The sequence below is a fragment of the Cygnus olor genome, chromosome 16, assembly GCF_009769625.2.
Source record: "Cygnus olor isolate bCygOlo1 chromosome 16, bCygOlo1.pri.v2, whole genome shotgun sequence".
NCBI lineage: Eukaryota > Metazoa > Chordata > Aves > Anseriformes > Anatidae > Cygnus > Cygnus olor.
Genome location: NC_049184.1, coordinates 3,612,269 through 3,637,194, shown reverse-complemented (window position 1 = coordinate 3,637,194; position 24,926 = coordinate 3,612,269). Strand labels below are relative to the sequence as shown.

General features: G+C 45.0%; 1 protein-coding gene and 1 long non-coding RNA gene across 2 annotated transcripts; one reads left to right on the top strand and one right to left on the bottom strand.

The window, feature by feature from the left end:
• The first annotated feature begins 515 nt into the window (after positions 1–515).
• Positions 516–8,194, top strand: LOC121079298. The gene is made up of 9 exons (XM_040576360.1): positions 516–2,035; positions 2,403–2,699; positions 3,084–3,228; positions 3,815–3,978; positions 4,802–4,933; positions 5,398–5,505; positions 5,812–5,890; positions 6,528–6,640; positions 6,980–8,194. The coding sequence occupies exons 1-9, from the start codon at positions 1,985–1,987 to the stop codon at positions 7,505–7,507; spliced, it is 1,617 nt and encodes a 538-aa protein (XP_040432294.1). The 5' UTR covers positions 516–1,984; the 3' UTR covers positions 7,508–8,194.
• Positions 8,195–19,798: 11,604 nt separating this feature from the next.
• Positions 19,799–23,372, bottom strand: LOC121079211. Its single transcript, XR_005824939.1, has 3 exons — positions 23,078–23,372; positions 20,366–20,547; positions 19,799–19,924 (listed from the first exon to the last, which is right to left on the bottom strand). It is a non-coding gene; the product is annotated as an uncharacterized LOC121079211 (long non-coding RNA).
• Positions 23,373–24,926: the final 1,554 nt, after the last annotated feature.

The following is a 24,926-nucleotide window of genomic DNA, read 5'->3' as shown; positions in this document are numbered from 1 at the left end:
TGCAATGATGGCAGCAACAAGCTCAGACACTCCCTGCATCCAGAGACCTGAACTGCCGCATTTTTGAGCGGGCAGTCAGTCTGGGTGGTTACAGACTTTCTAGAGAGAACTCTCTGCCTAGTGTAGACCATTGCAGCCTAGCTAGTGGTAGACAGCCGTTAGATGAATTGTTCTTATGGGCGGGGGGGAACGCTCTGCCCTGCCTGAGCGCGCCCTGCCCACGCGCACTGCTGCCCAAACTGCCGCGCCCCGCCCTTCTGACGTGCCACACCCTGTTTGCCTGCCCTGTTCCCTGCGCTCTGGTCGCTCGCGCTCCCAAGGGGCTGCTTTCGAATGTCAGGGTAGAGGGGCATTGCTGGCTCCGCCTACGCATCATCAGCCTCCCTCACAAGGGTTGCCGGATCCTGGCGGCTCCCTCGGCTGCCTCGAGTGGCCTCGATGCCGGAAAAAAAGCCCTGCCTGTCCCAATCCCCGGCTCCGCTGCAGAACGTGTCTGCCCCGGAGCCGATCGCCTCGGCAAGTCAATATATGTACCTCTGTACCCACTTCCTTTCACTCCAGTCTGTCACAGAATCACAGAATGTGTCACAGGTTGGAAGGGACCTCCAGAGATCATCTGGTCCAACCCCCCTGTTCAAGCGGGGTCACCTCAAGCATGTTACATGGGATCATGTCCAGACGGGTTTTGAGTATCTCCAAAGCAGGAGACTCCACAACCTCTCTGAGCAGCCTGTTGCAGTGCTCCGTCATCTGAACCGTAAAGAAGTTCTTCCTCATAAGGCGATGAAACCTCCTCCTCGTGGCTCTGTTTCGCTTGCTCAGAAATCCATTCTGAAACCCACCAGCTGAGTCGGGAACAATTATGAATGTAATATGTCTAACTTAGCACATCTACAGAACTCCAGCGCCTAACTCAGAAATAATTATTTAAACTCAAGCAACAGGGCTTTGGTTGAAACACTGTGGGAAGCTCTTTCTGTTCTCTCCCCCTGCAGTGTATTTCCAAGGACATTTAGTAACTGTCAGCTGAACGCAAACACACAACAGAGGGTACCCCAACACAGACGGGCAGCAGATTCTTCTGCGTCACCTTTCAGCCCAACCCTGAGCACCGAGTTGCTTTGTGAATTCCAGGTAGGGCATTGCAACTACAAACTTCTGAGTTCACTTGCTGATTCTCTCTCTCTAGGTCCAAAAATGTCCATGTCGGATTTCTCCCTTAATTCCCCATTCAGAAAGAATGGGTTGGCCTATTAGAGAGTCCTTCGATAGTTTTGTTGGCCAAAGAGCTGTAGCCTGAAAGTCAGAAGCCTGCGTCATACTACAGCAAGAAAGAACATCCCCAAGGGTAAATTACCTGACATTTTGATATTTCTCTTACTTATCAAAACCAACCAAACACACACAAAACCGCCAACATGCATAAGTGAAAGAAAACCAAGCACGGCGTGCCAGAGCTGGTCAAACACTTCTGCTGGTTAGCTCTAAGAGAGAATTTGAAGTTAGCTAAGTAGTGGAGAATAAAAGTGAAAAACTGATGCTGTCTCTGAGGGCTCTTAGTATCTACCACAATGGTCCGCCCAAGAACTTGTCTCTAAGGACACCAAGTTCTTTCTGGGCATGGTTATGCACCAAGTTCTTTCTGGGCATGATTCTGCCCCGGGGAGTCTCTGGCCGGTCTTTTGGGGTAAGGAAAGCCGGGGTGCCAGCTTGGTTGTCTTGGTTTCCGTACGCCCATAGATGGAGACAGTACCCTGGCAACGGTGGACTGATTATGTGCCCATAATGCAGACAGGCAGGTTAAAAGGCAGCGCCTCTTCCTGCAGTCATCACTTCTTGGAAGTGCAGTTGTGACGAACAAGGTAGGACAAGGCTTTTCTCCAATGCATACTGTGAACTGTTGATCAAGCTTCACGTTTGTTAGCCAAATGTGACCAGTGAATAAGAGAATGTTTAAATTTGCCTTCCTTTTAACAGGCACGAGATGAGTGCAGCAATGTCACAGGATGAAAACTCAACTGAGAAGACCCTAGCGGTAAGATTAGCTCCTTAAAAATGCACAAGTTCATGCATTTTTTTGGACATAGATGGTCTAGTGCAAAGCCTGATACTGTTAATGTGATAAATAGGCGAAAAAAGGGGGCAAAAGAAAAAAAAAAAGTGAAATGCTGCAGATAATTGAGGCTCTGCTTACCTGCAGAAGAAACTGCAAGCTCTTCAAGTGATGGTGTCCGAAGCGTGCAGCTAGCTCTCACGTGCACTTTCAGGGAGTCTTTAGTGGAGACGAGATCCTCTAGTTAAACACGGCCAGTGAATATTAGTCACCAGATAGAGGCAGAAGCAGCATCTGAAGCTCAGTCTGAAATACAAGCTATGGCATGATGTACCTGTTGCATTGGCAGGGCACGATGGAGTCGCCTGACTTGACCCCACAGAGGGGCTCTGTCAAGCTCCTCATGGAGAAATGGGAGTCTGCCAGTGCTCCAAGACCCAACTTGGTGCTCCAGCTCCCACCAGCCCCACGGTCCCTGGCACGACAGAAAAGCTGCCATGTCAGCACTGTGAAAAAAGTCCTGGCAGACAGCGGGAGCGTGGACATGATCAAGGAAGAGCCCCTGGGCGGCCCTCGCGAGATTGAAACCTTCCCCATTGCTATGAAGGAGCTTCAGAGCCACTTTGAGAGCCTGGGTGGCACGAAGGTGAGTGCAAGAAGGTTCTGCAGTTGAGAATGATTCCCCCACTAACACTGCGGACTTGTGATTCTAGCACTTCTGTCAACATGAGGAAAGCATGTGCAACTATGCCAAATAACCTTGTTTTGCAAGGAGACCACGGCAAATGGAAAGTGCAAGATACTGCTAAGCATGATGGTGCGATGAGCTATCAGCTAAGCAGCACATGAATCCACAATTCACAACCTGCAGTGCCACAGAAATTCACCATACAGCATCGTGGAGAACACTAGTGCCAGAACAGCACCCCCTTCCAATCTGCTGCTTCTTCATATCATTTCTACCCCCGAGAACCCTATCAGTCTCCTACCAGTAGCTTCCAACTCACATCCCCTTGACATCTTCTAACAGGGAGCAGAAAGTGAGGTGAGCTCACTGTCACCAACTCGGACTAGTCAGCCTGGGAGCAATTCAGACATAACGGAGTCCAGCGTTAAAAGGAGGAGGGCAATCTTCGAGATGTTCTCAGAAAACAGACAAAACAGCAATGCTGAAGGTTAGTCTTACCACTTTGATCTGATTTCTCGCTTTAGTTCAGTGCACTCGATCTCTGTTGTGACGAGGGACAAACACACTCATGTCATCAGGGCAGTCCCCAGGCCGCCCAGGAAAAGAACATGGTGTTCTTATCAATGCAAAGCAAGCTTCCCAGCTTTCTCCATTTTATCTTTGTGTTATGGAGGAGTACCCAAAGCCCATTAAATACTTTTTGAACAAAACACAACAGAATGGTGTCCTATGTTTAGAGAAGATAACTTTTGATGAAGACAACCCAAATCTATGATATCAAAAATATGGGCAGCATTCATCAATTATGAAAAAGTGGTAACTTCCTATTCTCAGTTGGTGAAGATAGTTTGGATTTGGTGATGTGTTGCTTCCATAACAACACATTAACTTTTGATTGTGGCTTTCCACAATCCACAAATTCGAATGCTCTGTTCTTGATGTGTTCTAAAGTAAAAGTACGACACAGTTGCTAAAAAGTTGGCAGTACTGTTCATTTTGCCTACTGCTTTTCTTTCAAGATTTGAAACACATGCACCCATCTCCCTCTCCCCAACCATGACGTCTGTTTTTAGTTTCAGTGGGTGGTCGCAAACCTCTAGGAGGACTACCAGAAGAGAGCCCTCCCAAGACTGGCAACACACCGCTGGTCTTCCAGGAGAATGTCTCCTTGAAGGATAAACTGTCTCTTTATCAGGCTGCAGCATCCAAGGCAGAGAAGAGCAACTCCTTTGCTAATGTAAGATACCAATGTCTCATTATCTTCTTAATTCTACGTTTGCTTTGCACAGGGTCAGATCCTAACTGTCTTTATTTCTACAAGCAAGCTATCAGATGGATCATGGGGTGGATCAAAATTTAAATCCAAAATTAGGAAACTTACATAGCGAACATAGTCATCCTTCAGTCTCTGTCTACCAGATGATATTTTTCATGCTATATGCTTTTGGTCTTTTGGACAATCCCCTTTAATTCATGGAATTACTCTTCTTTTTAGTCCACCTTTGCCTGAACTTCATTTATGAGGGCCATAGGCGTGAGAGAGATCAGCAATGTGGTTATCCTATTTGCTCATGATAACAAAAAACAGCAGTTTCTTTATCACAACAAATATTCTTTATTGACAAATAATAAAATCATATTCAGAAGCACAGTGAGTTTAGAGCTCTTGCTGCTCAAACTGAAGAATTTGAAATTGCTGCATTATAAAATAGCGGCTGTTTAAGATAAGGTACAGGAAGAGTCCAAGTGTTTTCAAACCACACAATTCCTGCCCACTGGCTTCTTTATTCCCTAATCGCTTTTGCGTATTCAGAGCAGATTCCTGCGGTTCCTTGGGCAGAGAAGGTTGAAATTCCCTCCTCCTGACACTGCAAACAATGCTGCAGTTAGCTCTCTCTCCCCAAAAGGAAGAACTGTAGGAAGCCTGGCCTAACTGAACCGTGTTGAGAACATATGAACTGCTTCATTTACACTCTAGAACACCTTGCCCTTTCTTGTTGAAATGGACAGTATGTTCATACTACAAATGGAAAACACCTGGCCTTATTTAATCACTCTAGATTTCAGAGGAAATCAAGTCCTGCACTGCGCCTGGTGGCCTGGCCGCAGTCAGGAGACAGTTTGAGAACGGGCAGACCACCTCTTCAAGGATCACTGTTGCTCGTTCCCAGCACCAGCAGAAATCTGCACAGGTAACAATGCCATTTTTAATACTCACAAATGAGGTCTTCCATGCTAAAGAGCTTGAGGGAAAAATACTATTAGTTGCTTTATTCCAGAACTAGTACACATATCCTCATTAAACAGAGAAGACGTGGAAAAATTTGCACCCTGTTTTCAACTCGCTAGGGTGTTAACTCTGTACCTCCTCGTGTTGTGTGGCTCTCTCAGCTGTTACACAGACACAGCTTGCACGTGTACGTCACGCTCTGACTTGCCCTCCTCAAGCCTTACCCACCTTCGCAAGTTCAAACTTCTTGGTACATAGGGTCCCTTGCGGTGCTTGTAACCCGCTAAATCATCAGGGTACACTGCCATAAAAGAACCGTTTGGGGTTACACCACTTAAAGTAGAATGGATTTGTGACAGCCCTTCACAGGCAGAAACAAAAATCCAGATTACTATTAATTATGCAATTCTTTGTATTTGTCTTCAGGAGACCTCAATTACCACTCAGCCCCTGGTATCAACCAGCACCAGGGAAGCTGACTGCAGTGGAATGGCTTCCAAAGAAAGCCCCGTGGACGCCTTTCAAACAGAAGAGGTAACTTTACCAATTAATTATATCATTTGGCAAGTATACCAAGATGCTGATCTTTATCTGCTTTGTGTCTTACTCCAACACTACTTGGTACAGCAAGATAATGATGTTCTGCTGATAGCCGTCCTCATTTGGCAGTGCATAATAATGGTTTTAGAATGGTGTCCTATACAGTGTTGTTTGAATGTGGTAATGAATGGGGTTTCCCATTCATGCTTCTCTGCAATGTTTCAAAGACGGTGGCAGAAATATGGAAAATTCTTACGTGTTGCACTAAATCCCCCAGTAAAGCGAAGGTTTTGTGCACAGGTTTCTCACGAGGAAAAGGTTACTCTGGAGACAAACGGAGACAAGGCTTCTACAGTGGTGCAGCACGCTGATGAAACAGGTAAGACGTGGCTTGAGAGTGAAGACTCACAAAGGAGCACGATGGACCAAGTCCTTGGCAACTGTCTTCACTCCCACAAATGTGGGACTGCTCTTAGGATACAGATATGGGACATTGCTCCAAGTTATTCATTGCCTCCTTCTGCAGCTAAGCACATTTATTGATCTCAATGGGACTTAAGAAACAGGTTTATATGTTGGTACACAGAGAGGAGTTTGGGATAAGAAGGTGGCTTCAAATATGTGTGGAACTGCTGAAAAGAACTGGGCATTTTAAGAGTTGTCTGAAAACGCACACAAACGCTTGCCCCTGTATAGACAAAGTTGTGGATGATAAAGGCTCGATTTATAGCCCAGCAGAATAGGCCTGGAGACCATGAGCACTGTGTTGAGGCGCTGCTTCTGCAGTTTAGTCCTGGTATTAGAATTCACGTATTAGGTTAATTAGGTGAAGACCTAGGCAAAGGTTAGTTAGGTAAAGACCTCAGTCAACTCTGAGCCCGGGCAATGCAGGTATGGCAAAACAGCAAGCAATACCATGTCCCATGTCCCTCAACAACTGATTTCTCTTCACTTTCTTCATTCTGTTCCTTTTTTTTTTTTTTTTTTTGTATTCTTTTGTATTTTTTCCTTTACAGTTGTCAATGCAACTATGAATGGGGAGGTCCCAAAGATTTCTACACAGATTTGTAATATGGAAAAGGCTCTTCACAATGACAGGGAGGCTGCAACATCTGTGCAAGATGGAAAGGTCTGTGCTTTTAGTTAGAGGTATCTTCCTGTGTAAATTAGAAATGCGTAAGATTAGACATCGGTTTGTCTAATACAGTCTGAATTTCTATTTTCACTATGGAGTTGCAATTTAAAATGTAACCCATGAAAGTGGTGGGAATAAACGGAGCTTAGCAATCAGGGGCACATAAAGTAGTATTTAGTACAGTCTGTAATTCAGCAAGTACTTCTACTATGTGACAAACACAACTGAAGAAGAAGTCGATAAGCACTTCTGCTTTTCCTTTCCTTCTCTGCTGAAGACAATCTCTTCTTTCCTTGTTTTCATTCTCTAAATGTGTGTATTTTCTGTCATCAGTTTCTCAGATGCACAGAATCTGTCCGTTGGAGAAGTGAAAATAAGTGTCAAAAAGTTGAAGGCTGTATGGACCAGCCATTTCTAGGGGCACAGAAGATGGAAGTGCTATGCCAGCCAAAATATACAATGCCTTCAGCCGCTTCCAGAATCAAAGCTATTAATGCAATCATCAAGAATCAGCAACATGCTGTAAGATGTCCACATCACCTTGGAGCTGGTGCACCAATTCAGAAGTGTCGAAGAAGTGAATTCTCTGCGGACCAGGTGCTCCCTAAGCCTCAGGAGCCACGGAAGGGAGAGCCATTGCGCCAGCCTAAAAGGAAAATCAATTCCGCAGCTTCCAGGCTTAAGATCACCAATGAAATCCACAAGAATCAAAGAAATACTCGAAGACGTCCAAACCAGCAAGAAGCTGCTTTACTGGCTGACAACGCGCAGTGGTTTGAAACCACAGAATGCAATGGAAAGAACAAAGATGCAGCCCTCACAGGCTGTGTTGTGCAGCAATGCACAACACGTTTCCAATAAAAACCTGTAATGACTTAAAACTAACAGACTTGTCTGAATTTTTGCTGCCTGTCTCTCCTCCTAGGAGTCTCAGCAGTCTTCTACCATCTTTCTTTGGCTAAGGCATGTAGCTAAAGTGATACTCCAAATGTGTGCCTAACAAATACTGATGTGGAGGTTTAAAGCATTTTTTGAAAGCTGTCCGAACGCTTTCCTTTACTGTCCTTCTTCACATTTAGAAGACCCCAATCTTCACTCTCTGCAGGCACCCTTTGTCTCTGGTATTGGTGACCGTGGTCAGGACACCAGCTGTGCCCAAGGACAAGCTGGAAGGGAAGCACACTTCTGGAGCAGGATGGTGACACAAGCGGTATCTCAGCCTTCTGCTGCGATGCAGCAGATTGAACGTTTCATTCACGCAAATGCACGTTTCCTGGCAGTGCCGGGGCTGGCCTGGAATCCAGACCTGGTCTGCTCAAGGTAGAGCCATTATCCTAAAGTGCTTTTATTGATCTGTTGACTTTCTCTCTTCCTCTTTCTCTTCCTCTCTTCACTCTGCCAGCCTCCTAAAGACTCATATCTTGTCTCATGCAACCAAGCTATTTTAAGGGGCAAACAACGATTTTGAAGTCGGATTAGACAAACTGTACCTGACCAATGTGAAACCAGATATCTCCTGAATGACATCTGAAGTAGGATCTGTCTCCATTTACAAACCGTCCTTCTTTCTACCCCCCTTGGCTTTTTCCTCTCTAGGTAAGTCCTTATGAACTTGAAAAATTTGGAAGAAATCAGTGATTAATTTCAAGGCCAAGTACACGTCTTCTTTGTAGCAGCCCATATTCTGCAGTGGCAACGTCGTATTGTCATGCTTATTTTTGATTGGTTAAAGAAAGCTACAATAGTAAATTTATATACATGCTTTGATATCTGCCAGTGTTAAAGACTGAGATTTACAGAAAGGCCTAGAAGACTTAGTAGTTGATGCCTGTAGAAAGCCAAAAAGACCTGCCGGCCTTACTGGAAATTTCAGGCCAAATGTGTTAGCGTGCAGTATATTACAGTCACCCAAGCTACAAATCCCTTTGAGTTGGAGATAAAGGGAGAAAGATAAATACTGGAGAAAACGTCTACAGTCCTGTGTATTAACAAATACTGGGAAAGCAGGGTTGAAGTTGGTTGATTTATTTTGATTTGCTATTTCATTGTTCACAATTTCTCAGGTTTCTGGAAAAATGTCTTTGTTTCCTATTAACATTTCTCATTAACTAATTGGTTAATACATGGAGGTTTAGTTAATGGTCTGAAAAATATGTGGGTAAACATTCTGTTAAACAGGCTAAATTCGGTTATAGGAATGCATTCAATTTATAAATCTAAAATCTAAGGTCTTTCATATAGCTGAATACATCCCCATTCATGAATGCAATATTCATTATGAATACTGGATACTTAAAGCCTGGCAGCATTACAAGGAGCCCGCAGCAAGATGTGCCTGGGGACTCACTGGCAGGCAATGCCCTGTGCAGAGGAGGGCTGAGGAGTGGACGGAGACTGAAAGATAGAGGTAAATTTAAAGATTGCTTTTATTAGCAACTTTAAGGGGTCAGAAAAGATTGGCCCCAAAGGAGGGATGTGACTGAGGCTAGCACAGTAAACAAATTAACTCAATATCTAATTATTACATTTAAACAACAACAACAAAAACAAAGAAGAGATTAAGTAACCTCCAGCTGAACCAGCTCTCTGGCAGCTTGTATTCTACTTGCCAATAAATAACAAAATCTATCAGTAAAGCTTTTTCACACATTCATACTTCAGATACCAATTTTGGCCCAAAGATCAACTCCTGACACTTACTTAGGTGAATTGAGGTGAGAGATGTTTCTACTGATTGAAAAGTCACAAGAAGGGAAGTTAATACCATTATTTATTTGTGTGGATGAAGATCATGGAGCACATGGCAGGTGTGGGAATCTGGCTGGTGCAGTGCCAGAGCTCAGCACCCTGCAGCACCAGGTGAAACCATGCAGCTGGCAGCAGTTGTGAACACCAGAGCAGACCCAGTGTTGTTGGACCCCACCTGCTACAAAGGGAAATATAAAGGTCCAAATGGCTTTCAGGCAGCAGACATGAATATAACTGATAACAGTTCTTGAATTGAAAACCTCAGCTCCTGAGGCTGGGTTGGGGCCTTCTTTTTCACGGTGTGAGATGGTACACCTTGCTGCTCCCTAGTTTAGACACTGGTGGCTGAATCTGGTAATTAAGGCTGAGCCTGCAGATGTATCTGTGCAGACAGGTCCCAAGAGGCACATCTTCAAAACCATTTAAGCCATTAATTCCCTTTTAAATCAATAGGACTTGGGCACCAAAGTATTTTGGAAACTTTGATCATTGACCTCTAGCATATAACCGAATCATGCCAAACCATAGAATCACTAAGGTTGGAAAAGACCTCCAAGATCATCTGGTCCAACCATCCCCCTACTACCAATGTCACCCACTAAACCATGTCCCTAAGCACCACGTCCAACCTTTCCTTGAACACCCTCAGAGACAGTGACTCCACCACCTCCCTGGGCAACCCGTCCCAATGCCTGACTGCTCTTTCTGAGAAGAAATGTCTCCTCATTTCCAACCTAAACCTCCCCTGGCGCAACTTGAGGCCATTCCCTCTAGTCCTATCCCTGGTTACCTGCGAGAAGAGGCCAACCCCCAGCTCCCCACACCTTCCTTTCAGGTAGCTGTAGAGAGCAATAAGGTCTCTCCTGAGTCTCCTCCAGACCAAACACCCCCAGCCTCTTCTCACAGGACTTGTGTCCCAGGCCCCTCACCAGCTTCGTAGCCCTTCTCTGGACACGCTCCAGGGCCTCGATGTCCTTCTTGTAGTGAGGGGTCCAAACTGAACACAGCACTCAAGGTGCAGCCTCACCAGAGCAGAGTACAGGGGGACGATCACCTCCCTGCTCCTGCTTGGCTACACTATTCCTGACACAAGCCAGGATGCCATGGGCCTTCTTGGCCACCTGGGCACAGCCAGTGCAGCACTGGAAGAGGTCTGGGAGGAAGGCTTAAGATCCACACAATTTTAACAGCCATCAGTTCCACAGTGCCTTGGTGGGACCTGAAAGCAAATGGTTAAGCAGTGGCAGCCCAGGTGTTGGATTAGGAGCACGCAGGTGGCTCAGGCCTGCAACCACCAGCAGTGAAGCAGCAATTACTGAGCATCACACATCCCTGCTCACCACCCTGGGACCTGGAGAGGGTGGTGGAGAGCTGTGTAAATGGCACCAGGTTGTTATCCCCAGGACACAAGGAGAAATTAAAAGACATTGTTACAGGGCCAAGATGGCATAGTGGCAAACAGCGGCGGCAGGAATAGAAACTGGCTGTTTGCACAAGCTCAGAAACCAAACACTGCTTCTGAATATCCTGGTGCTTGGGGATTTCATTCCAGCCAGTGTCTATGAATATCCTTCTTTTTATTTTAATGAATAAAGTCTCCTTTCTCATTTTAGTGAACAATTCCAGTGGTGATTATCATGCATTTTTATTATTTATAGAAAACTAGTGAATATGAGGAAAACAGTAAGATTACCATATACCAAATTCCATTTTCCACAAATGTGGAAACTGCAATTGGCCTGCATCTTATTCAGAATACATAAGGATGAGTAGAACTCAGTTTGAAATTTTAAAATGAACTTCTTTAGCTCGAGTCTGCATCCTTACTCCCAGTTTCATATCGACATCTCTGTAGATGTAGATGGAAAGATGGATTTGGTCAGTGTTTTGTGTGAAAAACTTTGTTGGATCCGGAAGAAGTAAGGCTGCATCAGTAGATGAAGCTTGTCCCTGCGATTAGGATTCCACCTTAGCTCCAGAGTTCACATCTTAGCTCAAAGGAAGTTTCCAAGGACATTCAGCAGTTAGCAGAGCCCCTTGAAAAGCATCAAAGGTCCCGTTTGCTGACATGGCCTTGGTCAATGAATATTTTGTGTCCCAGTATTACTGGCACCGCTCTTCTGGAGCTAACCTGAGTACTTTGCATGCCCCACGTTTAAGCATCCCATATCTGCCTAATCATAAAGGCACCAAGAGCCCAGCTCCAGCCCCGAACGGTCATTGGGCCAGTCTGTTGGCACAGTCATTTTTAAACGCAAATTAGCCTGACACTGTACATATTTTTCATGCACAATTATATGACTATCTTGTCAGAAAGCCTGGCCTGGCAGTTCTGCCCACAAAGCAGTTGATGGTGGCTGGATATATGGGTAAAACATAAAGCTAAAAGGCAGCTTAAAATTAGGAAAAAGAAAAATAAAACAACATAAAATGTTGCAGACGAGCGAGTCCACTAAAGTTCTTAGATCCAACTCTGCCTAGAAATGCCAAACTGACTTAAATTGGAGGATCACATCCTAATCCCATATAATTAATGTTTGTCATCTTGCTGGAAACTGCCAGATTATCATTAGTTCATCTTTTGTGTTTCCAGGAGAAACTCATTACTCAGTGAGTGAAACGTTAGGAAATTATTTACAATTATGCTGCCGAGAGCAGTTGGCTAATTCCATCTACTAATTAGCACCACTTACATAAGTATAGGTAGAGTACTATAAATAATAACAGTAATGTGTGCCATGCTGGCACCAGCTCTCTGGGTCTTCTGTGCAGCAGTGGAAGCTACCCCCTCTGGTGGCCTTTTAATGGGATTTTACTCAAACCACAAGAAAGGTTCCTAAAAATTACTCTTTGCCTAGGGTGGAGAAAGTTGGAGCAATTTGCAGAGCAGGTTTTTCTGCAGTGGGCACCTTTGGTTAATCACCAGTTGAGGCTTTCCAGCCTGCTCTGGAGGAAAGTACTTCTGCATGGGGCTTTAGGGGAAGCTGAGAGGAAGAGAAAACCAACACCTTAGGTCTAACCTGGAAGCTGTTGCAAAGATTACAGGAAGAAACCACAAAAGTGCTGAGACTGTTGGTTTTGTGCCTCTGGTGACTGCAGTCTCCTTAACTCAACCAACCCCTAAACCAGGATGGAGTGCGTAGCTTCATCACACATCCCCTTTGCACTGGTCCCTTTGTGGCTTTCATCAGCAGCAGCTGTTGCATTTTGCATTCAGTAGTGATTAGCCTTTGAAAAAAAAAAACACCACAGAATAAACAACAAACAAACAAACAAAAAGAAACAAAAACAACCCCCATCCCTTAGAGCAGCAATCTACCTTCCACCCAGCTGGATCAACTAACCAAAAGGCAGTGGAAATTTGTCTTGCTTGCACAGCAGGTGTGTATAGGCAGCCCTCACCTGAGTGAGACCTGTGCTAACCAAAATAATCTGTACTACTTTTTTTTAATCTGACCTCCACAAACCCACAGTCACATTATACTGCCGTTTTGCTCGCATTCACCTTCCACCTCCATTAATCTCGGCCCTCTCTGCACAAAAACCTTGATTTAGCATGAACTCAAACTGCAGCCCAGGCTGCTCCATGGAAATCTGTGGAGTGGCTGGAGATGTGCATTTATATATGAATTAAGAAAAGACAGATTTATATTACTTTAAGGAAAGAATTGGAAGCACCTTCCTTCAGAAAGCACTGCAGGTTGTGGGCCTTCCATGGACAAATGCAGGTCTTCCTGTCGCAGGTGGGGACTCACCTTCCTCAGGTGCTGTATGGAGCCAGGCGCCTTCCCAGCACTCTGGGTCTCTCTGAAAGGTCTAATGCCTGGAAACAAAGAATGCAGAGCCCACATCCTTCCTTGGATCTGGGCTGATGAATTGGCACCTGTTTGGGAAAAGAAAAAAGATTAATGCACACTCGAACAATCTTTTAGTCTCAGCCAGCATTTATCTCATGTGTGGTTTCTTCTCTCAGTGACTTCAGGGACATCTGGGATGTTAGAGAGGGAAGACAAATGGTGTTGCAACACCAAGGCACACACTGACAAAAATAAGTCTGGAGAATAATTCTCCTTAAGGCATTGGAATGTGCAGAAATGAACAGCTGCCACCCTAAAGCACTTTAAATATTAGTGACATAATAAAACACGTATTTTCATTGTTTCATATGCCTTTCAGTTTGCACACTTAGCCACAGCCAAAATTTCCTGACTAAGTGCATGGAATTGGCCAACAGATTCAGCCAAACAGTCTCAGATGCTGGAGTCCTTATTACAATGTTCCCAGCACCAACTGCCTGGAACTGTTTAATAAGATGGAATTGCAGTTTGAATGACACATATAATCAAATTTCTCATTTGTTTTCAGAAAGAAAATCCATCTAATCTCCAGCAGAAGAGAATGGAAGTGGTTTTGAGGCAGGCAGTCCATGTTCCAGTATCAATTTAGATGCAATTCAAAATATAGGATTTGCCTTAATGGATCATCAGGTCTTAATATAGAGGGAAAATGAAGGTATAAGAAGGGTTATTGAATGCGAAGGAAAGGCTATTATTAAAAAAAAATAAAAACAACAAGTCAGAGAGAGAAAATAAAATAGATATTTCTGTGAATGTAAGTAGAAACAATTACTACATGCAGTAGGATTTTTCAAAGCCCTTTGGTCACTTGCTATATCCAGAGCATTTTCCTGCTGTGGCAGGAATGTTCCCTATTGCTCGTGATCCAATTTGCCAGGCAGTTTTTCAATGACCCATGCAAGACACCAAAATACTCCCTACATGATTATTGCACCACTTCAATCTACAAGATGAAATCATATAATTTTCATTACATGGAAAAACCTCCATCCAAAGTGGCTTGCTTGAAGAAGCAGCCAAAAGGAATAGTTTATTGCTTTTGCTGCTATTTTAAAACATATAACCTTGATTGTTTCTAGCTCAGTACTTTCTCTTTTCCTTCTCAGTATCATTCTCAAAGAAAAGCTGGTTTCTTCATCCACTGCTCAAACCCCACTGTTTTTTCTTGTTTCCTGCCTGTTGCCTCTTTCGTTAACTCAGCTTTTCATCAAATATATTCTTTATGAAAAACATAAACCAACAAAGCATACTCCTCTCCTTTGCCACATACTTGTTCAGATTACTTGCCTGTTAAACTGATGGGTTGTCCAACGCACCATGGATTTTCCCCCAAACCTAAAAAAGCCATCAGAAGAGCACAGCCCAGCACTTCAAGCCCTCGGCTCCTTGCTGCTGAGCCTCCAGCCTTGGTCCCACACTGCTGACCTCCCAGCATGTGCCACCACGAGACCAGGGGAAGCTCTGCTGGCACTGGGGCTGGCTCAGCTCAAGCCCCAGCTGAGGGAAGGCAATGAGCAGGGGCTGAGGCGATTTGCACCAGTCCAGTCTGCAATGCTGCAGCAGGACCCACGGCACCAGCCTCCCCCAAAAACCATTCCTAAGGTTCACAGCTCATCCAGTGTGTGCATGTGGGTTGTAGCGCATGAAATTTTAGGATATAGTTCACAGGGTTTTGCCCTCGTGCTCACTGGTCTTCCTCATCTCATCTCCCTTTCTTACCGTGGCATCCAGCTCCCAAACAGACCCCCCCCTTTCCGGATATGTCACCATTCCTCACTGAAAAGGTGCCCAGAACCCCCCAGATCCTTCATGATGATCTTCCACCCTGTGGGGGAATTTTTCTGATTTGGTACAGATTAAATAAGAGCACATTTCCTGACAGCTCCCACCTCTTCAATCTTCTGCCCACATGTCCCACAGTCCATCAGCTCACATGGCCATCAGGCCTTATCACGGTTACTGGAGGAATTGCATTGTTAGAGGTGGCAATGACAGAACAGGAGCAGCATCTGTACCCTGAAAATTATGTATGCAGCAAGTAACTCCACATCCCTCGGTCTGGGTCCCAGCACTGGCTGTGTGGCAGCCCCAAAGTTTCCAGATGTGACAGCCAAGTTTTTGCTGGGAGCCTCTGGGACAGCCAGCCGGAGGCAGGTCTGCATGCAGGCACTTGTGCTCGCATTCTGTCTTGGTAAGTCAAAGGCAGAAATGACTCCAATTTGATCCTGCTCACAGCATTCCCGTGGGTCAATGGATATCAAGATTTGCTTTGTTGAGCATCAGGGAAGAAAGCCTAGGCTTTGAATGTTACCTTTATATAAATGTATAAAACCAGAAACACAGCTGTGGAGACATGCACATTCACTTGTTTTCCCCGCAAACTTTAAAGTCATCATAACACTTTTTATATGTCAAATTCAAAGGGCAAAAGTTTGCCGTTGTTTTATTTTTATTCCCTCTTATTTGATTTTGTATTTCCAGCATGATACAAATCACAGGCTTACACCAGGATATATGCCATAAAAGCATTGCCTCATTACACACACAAATGTTTGGGATTAAAATTATAGGCTACTGGAATACATAAGAGGCGGATTATAATTAGTACCTAGACTTGCGGGTGATGAATCACAACAGAGTATTTTACACCACCAGCCTTGCACTATGTAGTGGGTCAAAAGCTAATGATCCCAGCGATGCCATTCAGCACAAGTGCTGCGGGGCCGGATGCCTGTTGTCACATCTCAGCTAGAGGGTGACATTGCTGCTTGGACTTTCCTGGAAAGCAAAGGTGGGACTTGTGAAGGGTGCTAGACAGGCTGCTCCAGGGCACAAAGGTGAAGAAGGTTTATCTCCGGCTGCTGCTTGTCAGGAGGGATGAAGCAGAGAGAAAGCGGAAAAAGAATAAGGAAGGGATAGCTATTAGTGCTGGAAATTTTTCAGTTGAAATGGTTCTTTGCAGGAAAATCACCATCTCTTGAAATTGGAAGTTTCTACAGGAATTGCAGGCCTTCAGGGATCCATTCTGCTGGGAAGGAAAGGGTGACAGATGGGGCGGTAGGCAGGGAGATTGCCCAGCCTCCCTGGAGCATCCACGCAGGCTGGAAGGGACTGTCCAGTGATTGACCAGATGGTTCTCCAGGTTCTCCAGATTTCAGTCCCCCTCACCATGAGCTAATTTCCAGATAAAGTTGCTGAATTTAAAAAGAGAAACACGAGCAGCTTGCACCACGCGATGACAACGCAGACCTTCCAGCATATCGTCTCTCATGGACTCATCTCCACATGGACCCACTTAATATTTAAATATTGCCCAGAATCACTGTCAGCCTCGCCACACCACTGCTGTTTCTATGTATTTCTCAACTGATTGACCAGTTAAGAAGCTGCAAATTCTGTTTAAATACATAATTCCCTTTCTGAAGGCATGCTGCTCCCAACACCTACATTTAAAACCACAGCATACACACCCGTGTATGTGCACGCAACCACATGTCCTCACGAGACACACACACACCCGAGGGAACATGTCAATTACAAAAACACCCTGCATCTCATCTGTCGGTAATTCTGCCCTCCAGGGAGACACATGTGCTGACAGTGAGACGATTATGAAGGTGATTGAGCTTTGAGACGTATTGTTGCTCTGTTCAATGGTGCTGATTGGCAGCGGTGATTAAATGACTCAGGCGAGGGGAAGTGGTATTCAGAGGCTGACCAGGCAGAGCATGGATGCAATCAGTTTAAGCGTCTGAGGATAAGTGCTGGTTTTCTTCCTGAACAGCACTGCGGTTCTGAGGAGGATGGCTGGCTGTCTCCCTGCTGCTGTCCCCGATGAGGATACACGTCCTGCGAGTTAGGACAGGAGCATCAGGTTGGCTATTTGCCTATTTGTTGTAGTTAACCCGTCTCGTGGCTTCAGGGGAAATCCCAGGTGCTCTGTCACTACCTCCTAAACATCAAACTAAACCAAACTTCGGAAGGTCAGAGAGGACTTTGTGTAATTCCCTCTCCTGCCATGATCTGCAGGAGCTGGGCCTTAGGGCTCCTGCTTCTTTTTTCCAGCTCAGTCACTGGATTCTCCATCCAGTCAGTCTCTGGTTTGCAGCAGTGCTGGAAGTGCCCATTTGCTAGGGAGAATAGAGGGCTATTGAAAAAAATAAAATAAATAAAATAAAATAAAATAAAATATGACCACCTGAGCACTGACCAAACCATAAGATTACACACTCACCCTGCAAATACATTTGATTTTAAATTGCTCCTCTGAGTTACACATGGTGGCATCTGAACCCTCTTCTCTGGCCTGGAAGAACCCCATTTGACACGTGTGAGGGATAGGTGGCCACACAGCACTTGACACCAAGCTCTGGGCAGAGACCTGGTGCACCAGCAAGCATGCGGGCCCTCCACAACCCTTGCAACATTTCAGAGTTGGCTGCCTCCTAAATCTTTTCCCAGTCTCCTTCTCATTTCCTGACCAGCCTTCTGGTGAACTAACATAACATATACATCCACAAACACATCAGTATCCTCAGCATAAGCCAGTTTTCACAGACGAGTAGAAGCACGAGATATACTGAGGCCCTACAGAAATCCCACTGTGGCTAGGGGAGGAATAGTTTCTGCCTTCTCTCCAGACAAAAGTCCCCCTGAAGCCTCCTTTTGCTGTAATATCCCCACTCCTGTCAGTTGAACTATTAACATGGGTGCCCTTGCACAAGCAGACTTTGCACCCCTTCTGTTGCAGAGCTTAAATATCCCTGTAAATATCTCCATAACCAAAGTGAGCTGCCCTCAGTGAACCTGCCTTCTGATTTGCAACCTTGCTCTGTATTTGCTCTGCTGAAGACCTCAGTTGTCCATGTCCTGCTGGTGGCCACTGCCAGCAGCTCCCTTTGGCAAACCTTGTTCCTCTATATCAGTAGCTGTGACAGGGATTCTGCAGGGCCACCTTCTGCATCTCTGTCCATCAGTCTTCAAAAGAAACCCCTCACCAGAGTTCAAACAAGACCTTTTCAAGCCCAGACGGGTCTGGAGAGTGCTTTAAGGACTTCAGCAGGTCTGGACAAATCTGGGCATTAGCTTAAAGCCTGCGGATAGGCACAGTTGAAGCACCCTGGAAAGAAGACCCTATCCATCCAGTCTCATTGACAGGTGAGGCAAACGAGATTAAAAAAAAAAAGGAAATCATTTTTAAAAATCACATTATAAGCAATTATCTATTATGCTTATATTATTATAAGCAATTTGTATGCATCTGTGTGCATTCTTGATCACCCTTTTTGAAGTTATCAGAAGTTGAAATATCTGTCTTTGCTTTCTTTTTTTGAGGGGAAGCTGAGATTGTTCACTTCCATTGTCAGAACACAGCCATTGTCAGTTAGACACAGCCATTACTTGAATGAATTTTCCTTTTCTTTTTTTTTTCCCAACATTTCTTGAAAAGAATCAAGACCTCCTGCTGGGGTCTAAATTAATTGTAAGCCATTGGAAAAAATACTGTGCACCAGCATGAGACAACTCAAAGGAATCAAAGCAAGCAAAGCATCTGGATGCCCATATCAATGTGCGGTTGTATAAACCAACGACATGATCTCACTTGAGCACTGCATTTGGTTTTGATCATGCTGTCTCAAAAGCTGTATAGAAAAAAAAATAGCAGTATTTGTTAAAAAAAAAAAAAGCAGAAGTAATGGCTTTAGAAGGACCTGCATATGAACAAAACCCACAGGAATCAGGAGATAGTAACATCTAACAGATGAAATACTGGAAAGGGACACAGGAGGTCTGGGTTCTCTTCCCCACTGTCTTTCACAGACTGGATAATCTCAGAGGAGTTATTTTACCTCTTTACTCCTCAGTTTCCCCTTCAGTAAAACTGAGGAATAAATGACATTTTCAAAGGACATGCTCTGAAAGAACTGTGTAAGAAATCCTCTAAGATGACAGCTACTAACTGATACTTAATGTGCACGTTGACATCATCTTTCTCTCTGGCACCTCTTCCTCTGCAGTTTCCTCTTGCCCCCTCTCAAAGCTGCTGGCCACCAGCAGGGATGGGTTTCTGACCTGAGGAAACCACTTCTCTGATCCAGCGTGGTAATTCCTACTTGCTGTGGCAAATGTTTACTGAGCTATAGAAAATATCAAAGCTATAAGGGTGAAAACAGAGAGAGTATTTATGCAGAATATGATACTCCAAGGAACAGCCTTCAAAATAGACTTCTAATTTACAGAAGAGTGTCAAATGCCCAGTAGGGTTACCGTATCATGCATCAGATTTTCCTTTTGCAGGTTTTAATTCATGACTTCCCTCATAAGGCAGAAAACAGATTAATTATTTTAACAATTGTTGACTGTAATTAGATCATCACAGCCTCAGCTCTTCCCTTGGGTATGACACAGCCACCAGTGCAAACCGCCCAGAGCAAAGGTGACCCAGGCCTGGTCCCCAGAGGAGGGTGCTGCTAGTATTGTCTTGCAGTGTAGTCAAGAATTAACCCTCCTCACCCCATCATATGGCCACGTACCTTCATTCCTAGTGGTGGGAGAGGAAGATGTTGCTCCTCAGCCATGGGTCCAGATTTCATCTGAGGCAGAGGTCTTCCTCAGGAGCCCACAGACTAAATCCTGCCCTACATTATCTTAGCATTGCTTCGAGGAGGTTTCACTGCAAGAGAGAAGGGCTTTCTGGGAGGTCAGCCAACCTGAGTGAGGTTAAGGAAGGATGGGAAATTCCTGGGGTGCAATAGCACTGATTTAGGATGGAAACTATGTCCTATGCAGGGCAGTTTCTCACACATCTGCCCTGCCTGGCACCCACATCCTACGTGTTTGTCAGCTTAAATGCTGGGAGGAGGCAGTGGAGAAAGGACCAGCAAAGAAGTGGGAGCCTCGCAGAGGACCACAGCCTCTGCAGCTCCCAAAGAGCACTCACATAGCTCTCAGGACTCATCACCAGTGAGTTCCTCTTTATTCCTTGTCCTAATGTTCGCTTCATAATTTGCCGAAGCATCGTCTTTCAGTATTAAAATGTAATTAATGATTTTGCTGTAATGAAATTAATAATTAACTGGAAAGACATTTGAACCCTTTGTTGAACAAAACTCACTAATATTATGATGTATTAGGACTGTCTGGGCTAGTCTGTGTCTGTAGCAGCTATCCCACAGCTGGCAGGGAGCCAGGGGCTGCAGAAAACATATTTTCTTCCTGTCAGAGCATTTCTGATGGACTTCTACAGTGCAGTAGCAGCCCAGCTCACAGGCACCATCAGATCCTGGTTTCTGGATCCTATCAAAGACAGAGAAACAAAACAAAAGGTTAAACAAAGGTGGGGAGGAGGCAACAGCCTCAGCTGGCTAGCTCCCCACCAACTTGCTGTCATTTGTGGGATGCCCAGGTGAGAGGGTTTTATAGAGAACTTAGAGAGCTTCTTTCAGAGGAAGATGTCTAGCAGAGCAGCACAAAGGACCACCAGGACTCTGGGACGATGGGTTCCTTGAACTGGTCCCAACGGTACCACACGCAGGACTGGGAAGTTCTTTTGAACTGGAATATTTCATCTGCTGGAAGTACACAAAGTACAGAGGCTTGAACTGGGAGACTTTGTGTGGAAACACATTAAGCCTTTAAGACCTCAGACTCAAACCAACTCATTAGTGGCACAGGGCCTCTGCCACACCACCTCAGCCTGCAACTGAGCAAGCTCTGTTCTTTGGTGTTGAAGCATCTTAAACTAAGGTTTTAGCTTTTCCCCGAAGCCAACTGAATTAATCAATTCCTCCTCAGCATTGAAATAAAGCTCTTTTTCTGCTAGGTGGGTCAAAAAAGCTCAATCTATTTCGACTGTTCTGTTCCCATGAATTCTATTACAATATGTTGCAAAGGGGAAGATTACAGAGAAGGCAGAGCCAGCGGCATGCCTTGCTTTATGAGGGGGAAAAAACACACACACAATTTATTTTTCATTGCTTTATGATGAATATGAATTCAATTACATGCAGAGGAGAACTGCAGTAGTCAGTCAGAATTATACTCAGCTAGTAGCGAATATAATGGCTTTTAACAAGGAGAGCTTATCATCAAGGCTCAGACAAGCTTGAGTCCCTGTCGCACCTGATGAACCTGCAGAAGGAGACAATGGCTATCAGAGCTGAGGAGTCATCTTTCATCTCCACGGCTTGAGGAGGGAGGGGAAAGGGGTGTTAGAGCAAGCCTTTGGTCATTGCCAGCCCTCAAACCATGCACATCAGGACCATGGGCACCATGGGCACCAGGGAGCAGAAGGACCATCCATCAGAACATGAACACGCGCAACAAAAGCAACACAGAAATGTGCTCATCTCCCTCTCTGTTTCTCTCATTCTTCCCACCAGACAAAATACGTCTCTCTCTGCCCCTGGTTAACATTTCCAACAGCCTGGTAAAGCTCTGCAGAGCTCCCAAGCTCAGCACCCACGTGTGCAGAACACAGTTCTGCCACAATTCAGCCAGGCATCTGGGTCACCGTGCCCCCATGCAGGACTGCACCTCTTGCTCTTCACTTACAGTGCTCCAGTCACTCCAAAACACCAGTGCTGGAGTTATGAGTTCTCCCAGGAGGCCCTTTCAGCCCTTCTAACCAGGCTTTGGTGCTCAGCAGACCCCAGAGCCGTGGTGCTCCAGCAGCACTGGCAGTTCTCAACAGGAGAAGTCCTCGAGCAGCTGCAAGGAGCAACAGACGAGTGCCACACACCATGCGTTCATCCCAAGCATGGTGCAAGCCTTCCAGGTTGTCAGCGATGTTTGTGCTGCATCGATGTGCCTAGGTTTTCCAGGTAGCTCTCCCATTGTTTCTTGGGGTGCTTAGCAATTCTGAATCAGAAAAGTGATGCTAATGCAACAAGCCAAGCACCCGCTTCCAGCCCTCCTCTGGGAGTAGGCATGAAAGGATTACACATCTTTAAGCAGCTCTTAATAAAGAAGTCCTAAAGCAGTGAGTCCATCTGATCCGACACTGCTTCTGTCTGATGGAAGCCCTCAGCAGTTTGGGCAAAAACATCCACAAATCTGCTGACGCCTGGTAAACCTGGAAGGAGAGCTTGTGTTTCATGGAGATGCAGCCCTCACAGCACATCCCAGAGGATGCTGGTTGACTCAAGCTTCCTGGGAGAAGCTGGTCCGCCTTCCCTCTGCATACAGGCAGTGCACACAAGGCCTTCCTGTTTCAAAAGTCAAACATTATTTCTGGAGTAGCCGCCTGGGAAGGGCTGCTAAAATCTTGCATAATAATAATAAACATTTCAGATTTGCTCACTATTTTTCATCTGAACATTTCATGGACATTTGTGCGTTAGGCTTCACATCTTCAGTGGGGAAGGTTGGTGCTGCTACTCAGAGACAGGAGAAAAGAGACACTGGGCATTGCATTTTCTGGCCAAACCTTTCACAGACTGGATCCCATACAAAATCCCAATGTCTGTTCTCCTTCATCCCCATGTACCTGCTCCTCATTGCTGAGATGCCACATGGCAGCACTGTGCCTGTGAAACAGCAACAGCTCACACACGCTTCTCAGAAAGTATTTATTTGGTGCTGGAGACACTGTCAAATTTTTGCTCCTGCAATTTAAGAATAAGGTGCCTAATGTCATTTCCATCCAGGTGGGGCTGCCTGGCCCAGGCCCCCCAGCTATGGTGTAAGCGGAGCTGGGCTCTGCCGTAAGGGCAGGGATGGTACCGGGGCTGGAGCCGGGCTGAGGCATCCGACAAAACCTATGGGCTTGAATTCTGCCATCTGCTCACCAGGCTTGATTGAAAGTGGAGGAATTATAGTAAATTACCTGATTACGTGAAGGCTGACAAATGATAGCAGGTATTACAGCCAAGGTTGAATGAGAGCTTGGCCGTTCCTGTCTCTACAGGAGGAGTGGGAGTTTTGCCCTGGTAATAACAAGCTTTGCAAGTTTCTTCTCTTCAGAGATTTTTTCTTTTTTCTTTTCTTTTTCTTTTTTTTTTTTCTGAAGACGGAGAAGAAAACATACAAATTGCACATAATAAGAAGAACACACAGAAAAAGAGCCAGCTGTACTCACAGATGTTACAATACATCTAAAGGTGCTTCTCTATTTTCTCTGCTCTTAGAATAGGCTGTATACATCTGATGAATAATGCAAGACATTTCCTCTATAGAATTAATAGCACACAGCCCTCCTTGGCGTGCCTTTAATCGCACTCAGCACCCAGTGGGCCTGGAAGGGAAGTCAGCATCACCCTTAGGTAATCCCAGTGCGTGCCAGCCATCCCAGTCCTTCACACCTTTAACGCCCTGCTAAATTTTTGATTCAACAAAACCAAAATCCATGAGCAACTCTATGAGCATTCCTCCTCAATGAGGGCAAAGCTTGAGTTAAAGTCAATTGATGTTTCACATTTCAGTTGAATGCAACCGGTGTTTACAAATGATGTTTGTAAGGAAAAGCCTTTGCTTAATTAGATGGACTCAGTCAACTTAATTCAGGCATGGCAATATTTCAGGTTTGTCTTCATGCAAATTCATAGAGAGAGAGAGTATTTTACTCACTTAAAGAAGAGTGACTTAGAGGTAGATCTGACTCTCCCAGTCTACAAGATGCACACGAACTATTTATTCTGTCTCTGTTAGATACTTACTATTAGCAGTGCAGGTGGTGTGCTTTCCAGTATCACGCACACCATACGAGCATACAGATCAAGACAGGAACCCAAACTTTTCCCAGAAACAAAGGCACAGAAATGTATCTGTGAAGCTTTGAAAATTAGGAGATTAAAAGAGAAGTTCAGCTACGTTGAATCTGACAGTGATTCCGTTTTTGAAAAAAAAAAAAAAAAAAAAAAAAAAAAGGGGTAAGTGGTGGCTCCTGGTCCATCTAGTGCTAGCTCAAACAACCAGACAGCAAGAGGCAGCAGAGAGGGAGTTTTGTGCAAAGAAAAGGTATATCAAATGTGAGTCATAGGCAAGTGTAAGAGAACACTGCAAACCCCAGCTCCCATCCATCAGAAAACCTGATTACCTTAATGTGTTTTGTTTAGAAAGATTTGTACATACATAAATCAAAACGTTTTGCTTTGCCTGGTTGAACTGTTGCAGCAGCCAAGCAGCTTATGTGCCCAGCCTGGGCTCTCCACCTCAATGCCATCTCCGTCCGTTGGCCGTCTGTCCTTCTGTCCAACCCAGCCGCCCTGGGGCCCTGCTCTGCACCCCAGGGGCTCGAGAGCCCCTGAACTGTCGGGCAGCGGGAGGACAGCACAGAGCATCTGAACCCCAGCTCCCGCAGGCACTCAGCCAGCTCTGGCCAACACAAAGAAACACTGAATTAACTGAAAATGACATGTTTTGATTTGGCTTAATATGCCGGGATAGGTCGATCCGGATCTGCTAGTCAGGAATGATGTGTTCCATTTAAATCTTTTTGACAAAACAGAAATATCCATGCACTTCCTTTAAAATCACTTTTTTTCCGTGGAAAAAAATGATCTTATTACAGAAAATGCATTTTCTGTATACACAAACACTTGAACACCTCTAATTACAACATTGGTGAGTTTGCTAACAAATTTCTTGTGAGCTGTAGGGCCTGAGTCTCGATTACTATAAAGCCATTTTCAATCCCCTTACTCCCTGCGACTTAAGAGCCATACAGTGGGTATAAA